The sequence below is a fragment of the Chaetura pelagica genome, unplaced genomic scaffold (assembly GCF_000747805.2).
Source record: "Chaetura pelagica isolate M959 unplaced genomic scaffold, ChaPel_1.0 scaffold309, whole genome shotgun sequence".
NCBI lineage: Eukaryota > Metazoa > Chordata > Aves > Apodiformes > Apodidae > Chaetura > Chaetura pelagica.
In genome coordinates, this window is record NW_009954547.1 from 975,978 (window position 1) to 997,051 (window position 21,074).

Below are 21,074 nucleotides of genomic sequence, written 5' to 3' on the forward strand. Positions count from 1 at the left end.
GGCTGATTTTTTTTTTTTTTTTCCTACATTACATGTGTATTTATATGTAAGGATCTTCATGTGAATGGATGATATGTATCTTAAGTATTCAATCTAGAAGTATTAATATAGTCATGCATTCCTAATATAAACCACCTCCTGTTTGCAAGGCTAGTGTGTAATGTAACTTGAACTGTGAATATGGCTTGAACTTCTGCAGTGCAAATGTACAGGTTTTCGTATCACAATGTTCACAAGTGGGGTTGCACAATTGTCAAGCACACCAGAAATGTGGAACCCACAGAGAGACCTTCTCCAACAAGAGACATTGGAGAATATGGTTGTGATTTGCTGAGTTTTATGGTAAGTGCAGGATAAGATGTTGAACAAGCGTGAAATTTGAGATGGGGGAATTACTTATCTGTGCGCTTAAAGTGTCGGGTAGTCGTCAGGCATTTTAAATCGTTGGTAGCTTCATTTCATAGTTGCAGCTGAACTTTGCAGCTTGTGGACTGTGCTGTTTCAGTCAGTGCACTTGTGGAAGTGTTCTAGTTTGGTCTTTTGAACTGTCTGATAAAACTGACACTTGAGATAGGATATTTTTGTTTGTTGTAACAAAGATTATTCTGAGAAGGAGAAGATATGTGCTATTATTAGAATTTACATTTACTGATGGTGTATTTTCTTGTGTCACAGTTGTTGTTTGGGATCTCTCATGGATTAGAGATGTGTTTGGATTTCACTCCATGTTGATACGACTGGGGAGCATCCAGGCTTCAGGAGGATCTGGAGTTCAGGTGCCCTGGCTGGGATTGACCTGGGTCACCTGAAGAAGGGTCTTCTGAAGGCACAGGCCTTCCAGGAGAAAGGACAGACTTTACTCAGACCACCCTCAAACCCATGAGTTGTCAGCTTGTGGTGTTGAGGAACAAGATGAGTGATTATCAGGTGAAATGTCCCTTTTTTACCTATTAGTGAATCACACACACAGAATCACACAGAATTGGCATGGTTGGAAAAGACCTCCTAGATCCCAGAGTCCAACCATCAGCACAAAAAAACTTCCCACCACCAAAACCAACCCCCCCCCCAACACACACACCCAAATACCAAACAAAAAACCCCCCACCAACACAAACACAACCCAAAAGCCCTTGGCCACTAGAGCATGTCCTGAAGTGCCACATGTACACGTTTCTTGAACACCTCCAAGGATGGTGACTCAACCACCTCCCTGGGCAGCTGTTCTAGTGCCTGGTCACTCAGTAGAGAATTTCTTCCTAATGTTCAATCTAAACCTCCCCAGGCACAACTTCAGGCTATTTCCTCTGGTCCTGTCATTAGCCACTTGGGAGAAGAGGCCAACTCCCACCTCCCTACAACCTCCTTTCAGGTCGTTGTAGAGGGCAATGATGTCTCCCCTCAGCCTCCTTTTCTTCAGACTGAACAACCCCAATTCCCTCAGCCTCTCCTCATGGGACTTGTTTTCTAGACCCTTCCCCAGCTTGGTAACTCCTCTGGACACACTGCAGCCCCTCAGTGTCCTTCTAGTGAGAGGCCCAGAACTGATCTCAGTGCTCAAGGTGCAGCCTCACCAGTGCTGAGCACATGATCACAGGGGCACCATCACTTCCGGGCTGGCCATGCTGTTCCTGCTGCAGGCCAGGATACTGCTGGGCACACTGCTGGCTCATGTTCTGCCAGCTGTCCACCATCACCCTCAGGCCCTTTTCTGCTGGGCAGCTCTCCAGCCTCTCTTGCCCCAGGCTGTAGTGTTGCCTGGGGTTATTGTGACCCAAGTGCAGGACCTGGCACTTGGCCTTGTTGAACTTTACACAGCTGACCTCGGCCCATCGATCCAGCCTGTCCAGGTCCCTCTGCAGAGCCTCCCTATCCTCTAGCATATCAGCACTGCCACCCAATTTGGTGTTGTCTGCAAACTGACTGAGGGTGCATTTGATCTCCTCATCCAGATCACTGATAAAGATGCTGAACAGGACAGGCCCCAACTCTGAGCCCTGATGGAACACTGTTGGTGACCGGCCCCCAACCTGATTTTACCCTGTTTACCACAACTCTCCACGCCTGGCCAGCCAGCCAGTTTTGTACTCAGTGAAGAGAACACTTATCTATGCCGTGATTCACCAGCTTTTCCAGGAGATGCTGTGGAAGATGGTGTCAAAGGCCTTACCAGAGTCCAGGTGGACAACGTCCACAGCCTTCCCCTCATGCAGCATGTGGGTCACATGGTTTTAGAAGGAGATCAGCTTGGCCAAGCAAGACCTCTCTGTCATAAATCCATGCTGGCTGGCCCTGACTGCCGTACACTCAAGATGAGCCTCTCCGTGATCTTTCCCAGTACGGAGGTCAGACTGACAGTCCTGTCATTCCCTGGATCCTCCTTCCAGCCCTTCCTGTAGATGGGGTCACATAAGCCAGCCTCGAGTCATCTGGGATCTCCCTTGTTAACCAGGATTGTTGATAAATGAAGGAGAGAAGCTTAGTGAGCTCTCCTGCCACTTCCCTCAGCACTCTGGGGTGGATCCCATCAGGCCACATAGACTTGATCTCTGCACTCCTCTTTAGTTGCCTGTTCCTTCTTCCAAAGGTGGTAAGCTGACCTTTTTTTTCCTAAGTCCCAACAAAAGCTCCTTGTTCAGCCAGGCTGGCTGTCTTCCCTGCCCTTTGATCTTTTAATACATGGGACACATGGGATGCTTCTGGGCCTTAAAGATTTCCCTCTTGAAGAGTGTCCAGCCTTCCTGGACCCCTTTTCCCCTCAGGACTGTCTCCCAAGGAACTCTCAACCAATGTCCTGAACAGGCCAAAGTCCACTGCCCAGAAGTTTTGGCTAGCCCCTCTCCTTACATCACTAAGATTTGACAACTTCACCATTTTGTGATGGCTAAGCCCAGGACGTCCTCTGACCACCACATCTCCCACTAGTCCTTCTGTGTTTGTGAACAGGAGGTTCAACGAGGCACCTCCCCTGGTAGTCTCACCAGTTGTGTCAGGAAGATACCTTCTGTACACTCGAGGAACCTCCTAGACTGTTTCTTCTCTGCTTTGTTGTACTTCCAGCAGACATAAGGTAGGTTGAATTCCCCCACCAGAACAAGGGCTGGGAATTGTGAGACTTCAGCCAGCCCCTTGTAGAGTACTTTATCTGTCTCCTGGTCCTGGCTGGGTTGTCTGTAACAGACTCCCAGCACCATATCTGCCTTGTTCACCTTCCACTTCATCCTTACCTATAAACACTCAACGTCATCATCACTATAATCAAGCTCTGTACAACTGAAACACTGTGACGTACAGAGCCACCCCACCGCCTCTCCTTCCTTGCTTATCCCTTCTAAAGAGCTTATATCCATTCATTGCAGCATTCCAATTTTAACAGTCATCCTGCCACATTTCCATGATGGCAACTGTGTCATGGCTATCCTGCTGCACAGGGGCTTCCAGCTCATCATGTTTGTTGCCCATGCTATGTGCATTAGAGTAGATGCAATTGAGCTTGGGCTATCTATTTTACCCCCGTCCTTGGCACTCTGCAGAGTTTCATCCTGGAAACTGCTCTCAGGGAGCCAAAAGATTTCTCAAAGTCACGTCATGTTTGGTACAACTCCGTGGAAATTCAGGTGTGCTTTTATCTCTGTGTGTGGGCTGGTGGCTGCATTTTTCTATTTGCGTGAGGGTATCTTTCAGCTGTTCAGACCAGTGAGGGAGAGCTGCTTTAAATATTTGCAAAACAGTTTTTTTCACCAGGGAAACACTAAGTATGTCTGTACTGCCTCTCTTCTTGGTAGAAACTAAGAACATTTTTATAGAGTCAAGTTAATGTTGATGTAAGTTAGATAAGAGTCCTTAATCTTCTGCTTCAGTTTTACTAAATAAATGACTTGTCTTTAAATAAAATGCCTATAAGGATGAAAATCTGAACATCTGTTCATAGTTTTTAAACTATTTGTTGCTTTTTACAGAGCTCTGTAATGCTCTTCTAAAATTGGCTGCATGGAAAATGGGAGGTATTTCCCAAGGGAGCATTTCCCTGAGGACTACAGTAATCCTGAGAATTGGATTAATTTAAGGATCCTTTTTCTGATTGTCAAAATGAAAAATTTCACACTCTGTTCCTGAAGCTCAGGCATTGTTGGTATCCAACTGTGGCCATTATCTGTACGGGAGCTAAAATAACAAATTGTGACTTGCTGTTTTGAGTGTCAAATACTACATGTTAGGCATCTGCTTCATGAGGAAATAATCTCTCTTCCTGAGGTTGCCATTGCGTGAAATGGCTCCTGTTAAGAGAGCAGAACAAGGTTTTCATCTTGAGTGGCTTTTAAAGCTCAGTGGTGGGCTTTATAATGGGACTGGAGGCTTGGTTTTGAACAAGATGAATTTAAATAGCCAGGAGTTGGCCTCTTTCTTTGTTGTGGCTCTCTGTCACCGTTTGACTCAGGTCCGACAACAATGCTCTCGATCCCCTCCCCCCCCCACCCAGGTAGGGAAGGAGAGAGAGAAAAAGAGAGAGACTTGGCTGGATTGAAAACTAAACTACACAGCTTTAATTAAAACACTAATGAATGATACAAGAAAATATATACAATTATATACAGATATGTTCAGGTATGGGCAAAAGCCTCTCGCCTCCCCCCACCCCAGCAACTCCCACAGCACTTCCCTGAACCGGGAAGAGTCCCGAGGAATCCCGAAGCTGCTGCTGGAACAGAGCAGAGAGTTATGGGGGTCAGGAGAGATCAAGGCTGAGGATCGACGGTGATGGATGAACAGAGTCCTCCCTGGACGCCGGCCATGGACGGAAGAGAAGGGGAGAAGAAGAAGGAAGGAAGTTGTCCTCTGTGATCTCTGACCTTCCTCTGAGCTTACGTAGATATATGGAATGGAATACCTTTGGCCAATTTTGCTGTCTGTCTAACTCAGCCTCCTACGGGGGGGTCACAGATCTCCCCACAGTGTCTGAGCTGGCAGAGTGCAGGTGCAGCCTTGAAGCCTCAGTAGTTAGAAAAACATTCCACTGTCTTATCAGCCTAGCAGAACACACTGTTGCTAGTTACAAGAGAGCTTACTGAAGGAAAAAAAAAATCAATAAAAAGAAAAATTTGCTTCATTCTGGCCCAAACCAGGACACTCTCTAAGACAAAATACTGTCAATTCAACTCCCTAAATTGCCAGTTAATTAGGTGCTGCCAGGAACTTGTGACGTGGACACCACCACCAGTGTCACCTCCCTTGTTTGAGGGCTTCCTGAAGGAGAAGTGTTGAGCCCTTCCCCACTTTACCAGCAGACCTCTTTGCTGGTGGTTGTCTCTTCCAGCTGTGTATTCCTCACTTCTTCCTGTGGTGCTGCTTTTCTACCCCCAGCAGCAAAGGCACAAGGGGATGGGGCTGAGACTGAAGCCCTGATGCTCCCTCAAGTGCGCAATGCCATTGCACACTCTACCAAGCCACCACAGATTAAGGCCGTGTAATAAGATTTGTGCATATATGTGCATCTCTGGCTCTCTGCTTGAATTATCACTGATGTGATGATTTCTGATTTTAGATACTATTTTTAGTGATTTCCTTTCTTTGCAGAAGGCAGCAAAGCAGGAAGCCAAGCAGTCTGCATTGTACCAGTGCTTTTCAGAGGGATCACTCATTGTTCCATGTAAAGATGTTTTAATGATACGTATTTTCCCTGTAAAGACTAGTGTGTGAGCCATTATTGTTTGTCATAATCCTGGGTTATTAGACCAGTTATCCTGCTTGAAATCTGAGGATAGAGGCTAACAGAAAAAAAATCCATGTAGCTGATTTTATATATAGGATTTTCATACTCCAGTTTCCTTAGCTCATTGCAGTGATTAACTGTTCAGATTTTCGTATTCAGAAATCATTATTTGAAACCCAGCATAGGAACTCTGGAAAAAATAGTTACGATTATTAAAAATAGTAAAAATATTAACCACTGTGGTCAGCCTTGCTCTTGAGAACTGCTTGGAGTCTGGGCTGTTTCTTTGTCATAGTGAAATCCAAAAAAATAACCCAAACAAACTACTTTTTCTTAACCATCAGTGGCATTATCTGGTCCTTTTTATTTCTGTTTTCTACATGTCTTTTCTACATCTCTATAAAGAAGGAGCTGGGAGCTCTGAAATCACTGAGATGTGGCTCAGGACTGAGCTCTGTGCAGTGAAACCATAAGAGAAAATCAGTTGCAGCACCTGGCTCTGCAGATGAGAAACCCCTTGAAATCAAGGGCAGCTCGTAGCACCAAGTTAGGCCCATGATTCTTTGCTAGCACTGTATTTTTCCTGGCCTCTTGGCAGTACTGAAGTGAAAGAATGCAGCCAGCAAATTTGCATTTCCGTTTTTACACTTAGTAGCCTGGGCATTTTAATTTGAGGCGGAGTTCTTTGTGAAGAGTACATCTCAGTTATGTTAAGATGTCTCTGAAAAGACTTTAAGGCCATGCTGTTTGGGGATTTTTGGCCCAGTCTTATCCTGTTAAATATCTAAGTTTATATTGAAGCAAGGGAACTATCTGCAGAATGTTCTTTCAGTAAGTCAGTGGAATTTGTACTGCTTTTGAGGCCAGAAGTATGAATTTGATTCATGTGAATATTCTTTTGCTTGCTGATTTTAGTTGGCACGCACAGAGACACAGGTCTTCATCTTTGTGCATTGAACTGCACCATTTTGATAGGATTGTCTCTGCACAAACTTAGGAGAAAACAAAAAGATACAAGAGTAAAAGAGAAGGAATTTTTTCTGTTTTGACTGTTTTAGTGCATTTTGTAAATACTGCAGACAGAAAATATTCAGATGAGCTGGTGACTTTCAAGTTAGTGTCCCTTCTGCCTGTTTGTTTCTTGGAGGTTTAAAAGGTCAGGTTGAAATCTTGGTCCTGTTCGAGTTACTGAGAGCATTCCCACAGCTTCAGTATGGCCAGGACTGTACTCATCTCCTGTCTTGAAAGAAGTGGAAAATATGAAGTGCCTGTGGATGTTTATTTACTCAGGTGGATTCACTCAATAATACGTACTTGGTTTTAAAGCATAACTGTCTCTGTGAGCCTGGTTGATAATAAATAAATAAATAAAAATTCTTTATTCAGTTTGTGTTCTGTGTTTCTCCTGCCCTAGTATGAGTTTCTAGCAGCATGGGAAGCCAAGCATTGGTGCAGAGAGCAAGCACCCTGTGGCAGGGAGGTGTGCTGGGTGTGAGGGGATACCTGGCAGGTTGTGCTGGGGCAGGAGAAGGATGGTCACCAGCCCAGACATTGCTACTTGGTTGGGCCATCTATGACCAAATCCTGTGGTCCAGGAGCTGCAGCTGGAGGACCATGGCACTACATCATGCTGTAGATGAAGTTCCGTCTCTGCTGTCTCTGGAGGCTGTTGTTCACAGAAATACAAATGTGCCTGAAGTGCACATTTTCCACAAACTCTGGGTGCCACTTAGTTGTGCTTGTGGATGTGTTTCTCTTCCTGAGCAAGGTCATTTCAATCTCTGTTGCTGTTAGTGGCTACCCTGAATGCTGTATGAAGTATCTGCCACTGGCTTACTGGAAAAAAAACCCAGCAGCTGAGCAGAGCTGCCTCGTAGTGTGAAGGGTGACTGGCAGTGGCAGCATGTGCTCAGGCAGGAGCAGGGACAGCCCTGGTTCTGAAACCTCTCCTCCCCATCCCGCTGGTGTGGCTGTTCACTCCTTTCTGGATTTGGGACTTTTCCTGCTCTCAGCCCTTCTGATGCACAGGGAGAACCTCAGGTGAGATGGCTTCTGATGCAGGACCAGCTAAAATGTGCTGCAGAGTCAGGCAGAGCAAAGAGCCCTTGGGTCCCCATGCTCAGCTGTCATCACCTGATCTCTTCAGCAGACAGGCCAGGATATACTGCAGTACATTTGAAATGTGGTCCTTCCCTGAGAATACTTAGGGTAAAATTAATTTTTAATATTGTTGTCTCCATGTCTCTCTTTTCTCCAATCAACCACTGTTAATTGATTTTTAGTTTTCTTTGGTTACTTCAAGGTTGCAAAATAGATGGGACTGAATAAGGAGACTGAACCATATTTGGAGAAGGTTTAATCTTTCCACCAGTTTCCTCTGAATTAAAACAGCTGTACGAAATTCAGGAATCCTATTAAAGATGACCTACATAGTGGAAATAAAATAGGGTTTCTTTTGCTTCCTAATTTACTATTGAGTTGAATGTTTTCCTTAATGTCCATTCATTTTTACTGCTGCTAAAAGCATAATTCCTAGCTTGCCCGGTGGCATGCTCATGGATGGAGAACTAGATGCAGGAAGGCATCTCAAGCCAAGAGGGCAATGAAAGCTGAGCCAGTGCAACATGATGGGGATTCAGCCGTTGGCTGTAATTAAAAGGATGAATCAATCAAGTTTTAGCACAGAGTGGTTCCACAAAACCCTGCAAGGAGATCATACCTGGAAAATAGCTCTTTTGTTGGTTTAGCTTCATTCAGTCCTCAGTTAAACTGCTGCTTCTCTAGGTCTGTGTAGCTGTGTCTGTTATTGTGTTTTGTTTTGTTTTTTTCCCCTTTTTGCTCATTTTTAAATGATATCATTCTGGAAAACATTTCAAGAATAAACCTGAAAATACATGAAGCAGATTGCTTTATGAATTTATTAAAATTAATAAAAAATATTGCTGGATGTTTATGATTGACTCTGTGATTTCAATGTTTAATTGACATCTCAGAGGAAAAAACACGTAAAAATCTAAAATCTTGTACACTCTTAAAACTTAATTAAAAAATACATGTTTAGCCTCTAAAGTTACTGCTTTATAGTGGGAGAAAGATACTGGCATTTCTGTTATTTCTAGAAAATACTGCTGGAAAAAAAACGTAAGGGGGAAAAGCCCTTAGTGCAATACATTTGAGCAGGAAGGAAAAGAAAGTGAAAAGCCAATGAAAGATCAAGAGCACTGCAGAGCACAGAGTACAAGAAAATGAGACATGGCTAAAATGTGTTTGATTGTTTCTATAAATACAGGTATGTAAGAATGAAAACTGACTCATTGTTCAGATTAAGTTACTGAAGAGTTTTAAAAGTCTGCAGGAATAATAAGCGAGGAAGCCTTTCAGTCATCTACAGAGTGAAGGTCCTGTTCATGAACATAATGGGGGCTCCAGTGTCACTGCTAATTATTCCTGTAAGAGCAATATGGAACGTACACATGGCTTATCCTGAAAACGGAGTTAAATACTGTGCATAGTTCCACATGCAGAATTTATCAAAATAATCTTACTGTGCATTTTAAAATGCATTTGTTTCCTTGGGAGTCTTATCTAAAAATTGTTTTCACTGTAGTCTGTCTCTTTTAGAGTACAATGAGACTTTTCTTTGTTAAATTAAAATTGCCAGGGTGGCATTATTTGCAGAACAGAGGGGGGGTAAGAGAAGGCTTTTCTTTCCCAGTATTCATACTTGTAGAGATTCCAAACAGCTGGTGTGCATGTCAGTCTGATGGAGCTCAACCTATGAAGCATTTTGGGACCAAACAGAGCAAGAGAGGCAGGGCCAGGGGTAGAGCACACTCATGAGCTCCTCATAGCCCTAAGTGGGCTCCTCTTGTCCTGTAAACATCTTAAAGGTAGGTTAGAGCCATCTTGGCTTAATTTCCTGCTCTTTCTTGCTCTGCTGTCAGGTCTGCTCCCAACAGCAGTCCAGCTCTTGTGGCTCAACTGATGAGTTTGTGTTTTAGTAACTGGACAGGTTGGTGCAGACAACTCTCTTTTTTTTGCTTGCTTGGATGTAGCTGTTTTAGAGTAACTTTTGAGTTTGTAAGGCCAAGATAGGACTTACTCTGAAGCTAGTGAGATAGCTTTGCTACACTATGCCATGGGAAGCATGGTGGGACTGTGCGTTAGGCTTGGTTTGCTGTAGGGGGGATGTATGTGGTTAACAGAGCATACATTTTCTGAGCCCTGTTGATTTTACTGCAAGTTTGTGTCAGGACGGTTACAAAACCCAGTTCAGCTTCTGAGCCTGGAGGCCTGGATCATGGGCTGTTATGGGTATGGATATGTCTTAGTCTTCTGTGCTGAAAATCCCTCTTCACCACCTATAGTGCAAGAACCAGGCTTGCCTAAGGATGGGCAGAGATCTGAAGGCACTATTTACTTTCTAGGGAGCCCGTGAAACATATTTCATGAAAGCAACTCTTTAAGAGTAATGCATAATATCAATTCACTGCAATGGAGCTAAATTGCGTGTTGCACATTTTACTTCTCTCTGCTGCAAATTCTGGTATCCAAAACAGAGAATGTCTAAAGCTTCCTGGTCAAAAGTGACATTTTACAGAAATAGCAACCTGAAATTAGGTATTTTTCTGTTGCATTTTCATTGTGAATATCTAAAAATCTTTCCTTCAGCCCGGTGTTAAGTGCAGGAGTCTACGCTGCTATGTGCACAGCTGCCCCTTTGGTATCGCTAGTGAGAGTTAGCAAAGCTGGTCCCTTCCCTCTCCTCTTCATCTAGAGCAGCAAGCCAAGACTTTTCTTGCTAGGTGTAAAAACTGGTTGAATTTTACTGAGGGAATCTCCTCCTCTGCCTGTTTCCCTCCTCCTTCCCTCATCTGCTGCATTCATTTGCTGCTGTGGCAGGTCACTTTTCCTGAGTGCAGAGGTTGCTCACAGCTGTCTGGAGCTGTGGATGTGTTTTCCAAAAGACTTGTGCATTACTGCAAAACGTAACCACCATGTGAGTTATAGGTGAAGCTTTCCAAAACTGCACAAATAGAATTGGTCTGAAGGTTTTTGATGTATGTATTTGTAAATATATTAGCACAGAAGTAGAATTTGCCCTAATCTGACATCAAATTAACATGAATCAAAAGTCAGGGTGGAACAAGTAAGAACAAGGTTATTGAAGATGATAGAGTTGTGCTGGTTTGCGTAACACTTGTTGGACTGTAGTTTGTATATTAATTTTACATTAAAGATAGCTAATACTTTTTAATAGTTTCTTCAGCTTGATGAAATGTTACTGTACTAGTTACGGTACTTAACATTTAGTATTTCCTATTTTGTAATTTAGATTCTCTCAATTTTTCTTTTTTTGTGAGGAGAAGAAAAGTCGTGCAGGGCAAGTACATTTTATGTTTATTCTTCATCTGTGTCTTTCTCTGCTTCTTCCCTATTCAGAAGTTTATAGAGTTTGAAGATGCACTGGAGCAGGAGAAGAAAGAATTACAAATCCAAGTAGAACACCTTGAATTTCAGACTCGACAGCTGGAGCTGAAGACCAAAAACTATGCAGATCAGAGTAAGCAAAGTTGTACACTGGGAATGGTTATACACTTTGCCTTCCACACATATATGCTGCTACTTAGAACATGTTTTTCATGCTTTTTGTTTGTTTTAATGTAATTTACACAAAGGAAATGTCTGGTTATCCCTTACTTTTGTATAAAATTCTGAGCCTTCTAAATGATGGGATGTATCCACACTACTTTAGTAGAGGCATCATTGTTTCCCTTGTGTTTCTCTATGCTCAGTCTCTCCAGCTGCAAGATTTGGGCCATTAGTGAAGCTTCAGAACCTGGTTTCCAGTTTGTCGATGTCCCTGAACAGAACCTCCCATTTTTTTTCTTATTAAACTATCATATTTGTTTGTTTATTTTTACAAATACTTCCTTCACATGTGTAGCTGGGTTTTATTGGCTGAGGTTCCCCTCAAAGCTCATTGGTGTTTCTTCCAGTACTCCTGCTCCTCAGATAGCTGGAGATGCTCAGTGTGGAGGATAATTGAAATTGTTGTCAAACTTGAACACTTACAGGGCACTAGGCTACTGCTGAAGAACTCTGCTTTGCACTACCTGGTTTGCTCATTTGGGGAGCATGAAGGTACCCATGAAGTGAGTTTGTAATGGTAACCAGATCCTACAGTGTGCATTTTTCTGCTTCTGTATGTTTTGTTCAGTAGATGCAAATTAATTTCTAACAAAATATGCTTTGAGGTGTTTAGTTTCTTTGAGAGCCTCATGTGTCTTAGCTGACAGTTGAAATCTTCTCTTGGTAGTTTCACGACTGGAGGAACGTGAATCAGAAATGAAGAAAGAGTATAATGCTCTACATCAGCGTCATACAGAGGTAGGATGTCATCTCATTATTTTTAAAAAAATAAACTCTTAATCTAATGTAAAGTCATGCCAAATAATTCAACTTTACAGTACTAGCAATGACTAGAGCTTCTGAACTTTGGAACATAAGAAATATCTGAATGGGGGGTGTCATGAGGATGGAGCCAGGCTCTTTTCAGTACTGTCCAGGGACAAGACCAGAGGCAGGTGGCACAAATGAGAACCCAAAAGGCTCACTCTGAACATCATTAAAACTTTGTTACTGTAAGGATGGCAAGCACTGGCACAGGTTTCCCAGAGACATGGTGGAGTCTCCATCTTTGGACATATTCAAAAGCCACCTGGACATGGTCCCGTGCAACCTACTCTAGGTAGGTTGCTCAAACAGGGATATTTGACCCGGTGGACCCCAGGAGATGCCTTCCAACCTCAACTCTTCTGTGATCATGCCCCACTACCTCATCTCCCACTGCCGGTGAGCCTCCAGGTGACATGCTATTTTTGGATATGACCTTTCATGGCTCTTCTGTTACGCGATTAAGTGGTTTCAGACACCGTTTGCTATCAGGTTCTCTATCAGATTAACCCCTTCACTTGTATCATTGGCTTAAGATGAGTATGTGCAAATAAAGGGAGTTGGAAATGGATGCTGGAGAAGATCAACCAACAGCAGAATGTTTTTAGTTTTGTTTTATTTTTTTCTTTTCTTTTCTTCTCCTCTATATGGCTCATGGATTTTTCTCTCCTCACAGATGATCCAGACCTATGTAGAACACATTGAGCGATCCAAAATGCAGCAGGCTGGGGGAAATAATCAAACAGAGGGTAGTCTGCCTGGGAGAAGGTAGGACCATAACCTCTTCAGGTACCATATGCCGTCCGGGAACTTACAAACTTGAGTGTGCATATTTGAGAGAGAAAAACCAGAAGCAGGATTTTTTCCTGTGGGCATGGATTGTAGTTGAAGTTTTTTTGTGCGTTTGTGGATTTTGGGTGAGTTATGGCTTGACAAGGAGGAGCTTTATGTGTTCTGTTAGAAGGCACAGGCTTTGTCACACTGCTGTTGATAGGGGCCTCTGGAGAAATACATATTTTCCAGTATAAGGGTTTGTCTATAAAATGGATGGAAGTGTCAAACAAAATATTTGTGTGTGTGTACCTTTGTATGCGTGATAGCCAGCAAACCCATAGTAATTAAGTCCATTAGCCATTATAGGATTTTTTTTTTTCCGCTGGCCCTTCAAGGGAAGCTTTCTGTAAGTCAGAATTGATTTTCCTCCCTCCCCACCCCCACCGTTTGCAGAGCACCAAACCAGCAAGAACCAGCCTTTGTTTAAAGAAGGCAGTAGTAGGAAATTTCATTATATAGAACTATTTTTTTTTGTCATTTTAGAACACATTTAAAGCACAAAAGTTGGCAGTTGTTTGATTTCGTCTGTTTTAACTGGTGTGTTAGCTTTCCTTCTGATGTAACATTGTCCATGGGGTGAGAAGTGGAAGTGATGTTACATAAATACTGGTTAGAGAATTAATAGATTCCATAACACATAATCTGTTCAGATTAGGCATAATCTGTTAAATTACTGAGCCATAATAAAGATGTTTTCTATGGAAATTTTCATGTTTGACAGATTACTCTGTGTGTTGATGTCTAACACAGGAAGGCTCTGTCTGCCTAACCCAGAGAAGAGTGTCTGCAAGGAGCATCCTCTCTCATCTCTTGCAACACTTGTGTGACTGATCTTGGTTAATATCTTGTGAACTTCAGCTGCTTAATATCACTGAACTTCACTCAGAAATGAAATCTTTGGGAGGCATTTGGCTAAAAAAAAAAGTGAGGATGACATGTCAGACTATACAACAGGACAGTGTGAGCAGAGACATGGAGATGAAAACACAGAAATGGAAAGCGAGGAAGGCTGTTGAAGTATCATCTGGTAGGGATGATGAAATACAAGATAAGAGCATTGAGCAAGATTTGGAGATGAGGAAATTATTTTAAAATTATTTTAAATATAGAATAAAGAAATACTGTAACAATAAAGGAAGAATAAGTTAAGATATTTTAGTAACTTGGAACACTTAGGTGAATGTTGGACACCAGAATGTCAGTTGGTTTTGGGATAATGTGATAGAAATGAAATTGCAGGCCTTGGCATAATACATTTAAATACCCTCTGTCTGCTGTGGCTCCTTATTGCTGCATTGAACTGCTCTGGAAAAGACTGAATTCCAATTGCCAAAATTTTGACTGTGTGAAAGAAAATGGGAGAGGAAAAAGATACCAAACCACACCTTATCAATGGAAGGATGTTAGAGGGAGTAGTAAAATACATGCATCTTTAGAAACTTAGGTAACTAGCCTGGGACTCCTGCCAGATTCCCTGCAGCCTTACAGTCACACACTGTCCTGAGCTGGAAGGACCCACCGGGATCATTGAGTCCAACTTTTGACCCCACACAGGGCAACCTAAGGATTAAATCATATCTCTAAGAGCATTGTCCATACACTTCTTGAACACGAACAAGCTTGAAGCTATGACCACTTCCCTAGGTCTATTTGTTACTTCATTATCTCCAATAATAATTACATGTACTTCTGTAGTACATGTAAAGATCCCTTATTTATTCTGAACCAGCTGATAAGATTTTTATACTCTCATTTGTAAGGCTACCAAAATGTTACATAAAGAAAGGAAAGACAATTGCATGTGAATCAAGGGGGACTATTTAGCCTTCCTCTCCTGACAGTCGAATAGTCCTTTCAGAGAATAATATCTTAAGAGTATTTCTTACAGAGAGGAATAATTAAAGCTTGTTGTAGTTGTTGGGTGGGCGATACAGTGAATTATCTCTGTGCTGTATGTTGTGCAAAGCAGTAAATTAATCACACAAAGTACATCAGTTTAGGAGAATACAAATAATTACAGAATACAGTGTTTGGGGTCTGGCTAAAATTGGATTGTCAAAAATATAAAAATCTATTGGAGAAAAAAAAAATCGAAACATAGATGTCAGCCTTCCTAGGCAAAAGAGACAGAAAGGTGATGTGGAAAGCAAGGAAGTACCTGGTGTAAGAAGTACCAGTAGTTTGTAGGGGTTCTTCTGTTCTTAAAACCTCTCTTATCAGACAGTTCCTTCTCCCCTCCCCCTGGCTTTCTGGAAGTCCACAGTCAGCTCCCAGAACATGCTCTAATTCTAGTATTACAGCTGAAATGGGACAAGTGTGTGAGGCTTGTTTCCCTCCCCACTTAACCTTTCTGTAAATAAAATTTATCTGCAAAAGTACCTACACACTTAAGTACAAAAGTACTATAAGCAAAGGAATGCTCAGGGCCTCTTTGTTTTAAAGGGTGGTTCACATATGCATCTGCCAAATTTGAGTGGGATTGCATGGTAAAAAGTGATTTTAATTAGGTTTTCATTCCCCAACTTTCAAATAAACTAATATAAATTGTGGGTTCTTGCTATTATCCCATGACAGAGATGCACAGTGAAAGTGTTACCGGTTATATCTGCTATTCTTTGGGCTGAAGAGCAAAATTTTCATCAAGAATTGTCACTTAAATTAGAAAAATTAGTCTTTTATCCTTTTAAGCCAGACATATTGTTAGTCATCTTGGAGGGAAAAAGAGAAACACATCTCTGAAAGCCCCTGATGGGCTGTGATCTGAGTTTGGAGGAACCACCAGTGGGAAATGGGTCTTCCTCCTTCATTTCAAGCTTTTGGTGTGCCTGAGTGTGTGTGTAGCTCTGTTTTTGTAAATGCTTGTACACAAGCACTCAGGACAGATATGTGTTTGTGTCACTGCACAGCTGGGTGGGGCAAACACCAACACTGATGTATCTTGGTGCACTGATGTGCACTGGGGTGAACACAGGCATGATTTCTCATGACCTGTCACACAAAGTTGAGTACATCCATTAATTTTAATCTGTGGATATGCTTGGGTGTGTTAGACTGCACAGGGGTGCATATTTGCATCAGGCTATAAGTACCCTGCGTATGTCTGCCTGTCCCTTGGGAGAAGTTTGTGCAAGAACTGGGGGGGGTGTGAAGATTGCCATTCAGCAGAGGGGATGAGTATGAGGCACACTTCCATGAGGTGTGGATTACAAGATGTGCACACACCCTGGATGTTGTAGGGCTGCATGTTTGCATGACCTTTGCTCTCTAATGGTTGTTTTTTCTGTCTCGCTTTTTGTGTGATTGCTGCTCTGTTTTGGCTGTTATGTTTGTCACTGCAGTCATCGCCAGTCATGGAGGAAAAGGTAAATCCTATTGCTGCATGTTAACTGCTTTAATCCTACTTTTAGAGGTTGCTCTTGAGTGGCAATAGGGTGATGCTGGGACTGTACTGGGCTTGCATGTCTGCCCACAGTACCCACCTGCAACGTTACACTCACTCATTCTGATGAGGGCAGCTGCTGGGGAAGGAGATTAGGAAGCAGCTTCTGGGTTCAAAAACAGAAGACACAGAAGTTCAGTCCCAAAAGAGGATCAGTCCTCTGTGATTGGACATTTGCAATTCATGTCCCAGAACGTTTTTAAAGTCATCTTTTCTCCCTTATATTACTATGGAGTGCAAAGCACGTGTGTATTCTGTGCTGGGCAGAAAATGCGTCTCACCATTAGTGACTTTCCAAAGGCACTTTGCGCTGGGCAGTGATTCTGGGCCCAACCTCTGCACTGAGAGCAGTTCTCATCTTTAAATGATGGCAAAAAAAGTAATTGGTTTGTCATGTTTTTGTTACACGTAGAGCATCCTGATCTTGGGTTTTGGCTACTGCAAACCTTTATTGAGGACTTTGCTATTTACCTTGTAATGCAAGGTGGAGCTAATCGAGTGTTAAAAGTCACCCTCTACTGGAAATAATTTGGTGTGTGAAGGTTACTCCAGCACTCAAAATTTAGATCAGCCCTGAGGATACTCTGAAGTTCTCTGAAGATGGGTAGGACTGCAAAGCTAAAGTTAACTCTTCTGTAGTGATTGCTCTTTCCCCTTCTGTTGGAAGTTTAGAAGAGGCTGGAAGGTGTTCCTAGAGAAACTCAGCAAGGAAATTTCCTAACAATCTATACTAAAATCCTTTCCTGAAGATCTTGCAGCTTCTGATGCTCCAAAGACTTAATACGTCTATCTCTGTTTAGCAGGGACTTTGAAGTTCATACATCCATTGTGCGTTCAATGGGATGAAGTGTCTCCTTGCATGTTAAATGTGCATGCGTTTGTATATGAATGTAGAAATAAGCTGTGGATCCCCAAAAGAAATCTGGTAGAGATTACCTAAAGAGGAAGTATAATTTAGTGTCTCTCTCAGCATATTTCTCAGTGCTTCCAGTGAGTTACTCAGGCCATCTCAGCATAGTTACAAAATCACTTATATTGTAGCATTTAGTTACATATTCTGACTGCATCAGTTGTTTTGCAAGGAATGTTTTGCAGTTACAGAGAATTTTCTCCAGCTGCATGCACCTGAGATGCGTGACTTCCTTAAGACCATCATTCCAACCTGAAGAATAGAAAATATATGAAACTAATGGTTAAAGCAACTCAAAAAATGGTCTCGCTTCTCCTCCTCCCCCCAGTAAGAATTATTCTTTTGAAGTAGACTTTTTGGGACCCCTGAATTACTTCTTTAACTGTAAAACTAGGAATTTTCTGTCTTTTTTCAGAAAGTTCTAATTTTGAATCTCTTCATAATCTCTTAGACATGACTGACTATACTTTTTGTGACTTTTAAATCACTACAGGACCAAGGGTGAAGATGTCATATTCTGGGAAAAACAGGGCTGTTAGAAACTTTCAGGGTCTTGGAATGCTAGCAGTTGGGTAAAGAGGGGTAAACAAAGTCAGACAGACAGAGGTAAATATACTTTGGCATCATGATCTGTTAGGAGCAGGTGTAAATGGTAGGATGGAGGTCATAAATCAGTATTTAGGCAAACAGCAGTGGGATGTTTTCTATAAACCTTTTGAGTGGAAAAGATACAAGGAAACTCAATCCCTATCATATATGAACCGGGTTCTGAATCAGTTGAAAGATTGTATCCCCTCTACAAAAGTAACTAATGGCAATTAGGTTGTGTCAACAATCTGTGTTCTTCTAAAATCCAGTTATGTGCCACCTTTCACAGGATTTGCTTGTGAAACTTCCATGTATGAGCCTTCCATGTATCCTTCAGGAGAGGATTTTAGTGCAGTTTCTTAGGAAGAATGTGTCCCAGATCTCCTTGTGGGGCCACACTGGGAAGCCCTTCCTATCCCTTCTGCCTATCCAAGACAGTCCGTGGTGAGCAGCTCTGACACAACAGGGTGGGACATGGTGTTGGCCAGGCAGTGCTGAGAATGGCAAAGTTGGGCTTTTGGGATTTCTCCACCAGCATTGCCTCCTCTGCTAGACATTCCACCTCCTTCCTTCATAAAAGAGCTGATTGGTGCACCATCTCCTGTGTTGGTGTGTTTGCATACGTCACAGGGGGCCATAGGCCTGCTGCAGTCATTTCACCCAGGTGAGGTGAGGTGGCTGTGATGGGTGCCTGGCCTGATCATCAGTCCAGTGCTGGTGATCATCAAAGAAAGGCACATGAAGGTCTGCTGTTATTAATACTGGTGTGCAGAAAGGTGGGCTTTATCAGTCCCCACACCAATAAGCAGAAGCTCCTTACAGCAGCTGGTGAAGTACTGTCATGGAACCCTTTTGTGGGTGCATGCCCCGCAGCTCAGTTCAGCTCTGCAGGGCCATTGGTGTCCAGCAGGCTGCTGGGGATACCCCTGCAATGGGTGTGCTCTATGTCCCTGCAGACCTGCTGCTCTGGCACAAAACCAGTTGCTGGTTTCAGCAAGCTGCCTCAGCCTTTTCCACCTTCACTCCTTGCTCTCGATTTTATACCATTGGAACTTGGCCGCAAAATCTGTGCCAGCCTTTGTATTCAGAATCAACCCCACAGCTAGCTAGTCGCCTGCAGTTGCCAGAAAGAAGATGAAGAGAACGTAATTGCAGACATGTGGCGATATGAATGATGATTTATACCTTTGTTTAATTTCTGACTTTTGAGTGCATTGTAACATGGGTATGGAGAGGGGATTAGAGTACAAGTATTATTTTTCTTGCTTAATATTGGAAGTGACCCAAAACCTACTGATTTCTGCTGTTGAACCTAACCAGATTTGGGGTGCAATGTACCGAAGTGCCATGAAAATTACTTACTTAAAAAGCCCCTTTCCTGACCCAGTGATGACATCTCTAGGATCTGTGGAAGCTTTTTTGTTTCTATCAGAATAGTTTGCTGTGGATTGTTTTCTCACAGTACCTTTGTGTCTCAGAAGGCACACTGACATTCAGGGGCTGATGGTTCCCTGCACTTGTGCATTCACTGCAGTTTTGTACATTTTGCATGGTTGGTACTGCTGGAGAAGTGAGTTGTTCCTGTTGTGGTCTTCTTACCCACTCCACCTTAGAGTCTCTCTAGGAAGAAGGAAGGCTCTAGCAGTAGATATCATGGCTCTGAGTAGGCAACACCATGGAAGCATGGGATTTGGGAGTTCATATGGTTGCTATGTAAGGTGAATGAATGTAATTCAATTTCCAGTGACTAGTATTTCACAGAAACTGGTGTGCTGTTCCTTTTCTGTAAGAACTTGTAAGCAGCTAACAGATTGGTTTCCTGTCTCTCTTTTTCTCTGTTTAGCAGGAAGGAACGTCCTAACTCTTTGAATGTCTTCCCCCTCGCGGATGGCATGGTACGTGGGCAGATAGGGGCCAAGACCATCCCAACACTTGACTACTGGCACCTGAGTGACCTCGGCCAGCTGCAGTCCAACTCCAGCTACAAGGTTTTATAGACCATCACGGAGCAAGGGTTTCCCGCTCTCACCCTGTCAATAGCATCGCAAGTTTTCATAAGATAGAGACCAGTTTTATGTCCATAACCCTTTGCAGCCTCTCCCTGCCCTGGGTCTGCTCCTTTGATAGCTCTGCTCTGGTGGGAGGGTTTTCTTTTGCAGATCTGGCATATGGTGCAGGAGGAATTTAACACAGCTCCTCATGCTTCTTGTCTCAGTGATAATCTCCTTTACTTGGCTGACCCCAAGTTGAGAGGAGTGCATGGGGAGGCAATTAGAGGTTTAAGGAAGAGAAATCTGTCAGATTTTTATAACTTATTTGGGAGAAGAAGTGCTGGAACCTGTCCCTTTTCTCCCATTGATATGAGCAGTGCTTTTGCACCTCACCTGGCACCAGGCATTGAGAGTTTGCTCTCCAGTATTTGTCCTTTTTGACTGATGGCTGTTCTGGTCTTCCTGTTTTCAGTGAAAAGGACTCCTGATCCTCTCTGGATGCCCAAGTCTTGTACTGTGCTTAAGGATCTGCTGTTTCTCATTGCTCTAGACTTGCGTTGTCTACCTTCAATACACTTGCCACCTTCAATGTATTGCCTTCTGCCCTGGGGCTTGGCAAAAAGCTCAGAGCACTGCAGCTGGGCTGAAACAGCTGCATGGTTCTGCCTGTTGCTTGTGGTGCTGTGCTCTGCCATTTGGAGACTGCTCTGAGCCTAAAGACCCAGATGTTGTAGTCTTAGCTGACAGCTCACTGCAGTTGCCTACAGTTTACTACAGTTGCCTACAGTAGACTACAGACAGTGATCCACATTTCCCATGAGCTGTACCTCTAGACTTCTCAAAGTCCCTGTGCTCAGGATCCTCCCACCAAGGATCCTTTCCTTGAATGATGTTCCACAAATGCCCAGTGACAGGCCTGAGAGGCAGTGGTGCATCTACCCAGCACCTCTGTGAGATACTGGTTTCTGGTCTGTTTCAAGAGTGTCAGATAAACAGGCTTGCTCTCTGCCTGGAATTTGTAGAACATCAGGTGTTATATGTCACTCTTCTCCTTTTGAGATGTTTTAAATTACCTGTAAAATTCATGGAGGCAATAAAGGCAAAGAGGAAGAAAAAAACAACAACAAGGAGAAACCCAGTTTGTTG

General features: G+C 43.0%; 1 protein-coding gene across 1 annotated transcript; it reads left to right on the top strand.

The window, feature by feature from the left end:
• Positions 1–204: 204 nt before the first annotated feature.
• LOC104395372 (C-Jun-amino-terminal kinase-interacting protein 3-like) lies at positions 205–19,934 on the top strand. The gene is made up of 5 exons (XM_010005063.1): positions 205–342; positions 11,153–11,273; positions 12,030–12,100; positions 12,843–12,934; positions 19,781–19,934. Exons 1-5 carry the CDS (start codon positions 205–207, stop codon positions 19,932–19,934), a joined length of 576 nt encoding a protein of 191 aa, XP_010003365.1.
• Positions 19,935–21,074: the final 1,140 nt, after the last annotated feature.

Coding starts and splice junctions, on each gene's coding strand:
- LOC104395372 (XM_010005063.1), top strand. CDS start 205: ATGTACAGGTTTTCGTATCACAATGTTCACAAGTGGGGTTGCACAATT. Junction 343..11,152: donor GTGATTTGCTGAGTTTTATG/GTAAGTGCAGGA, acceptor TTCCCTATTCAG/AAGTTTATAGAGTTTGAAGA. Junction 11,274..12,029: donor CAAAAACTATGCAGATCAGA/GTAAGCAAAGTT, acceptor TTCTCTTGGTAG/TTTCACGACTGGAGGAACGT.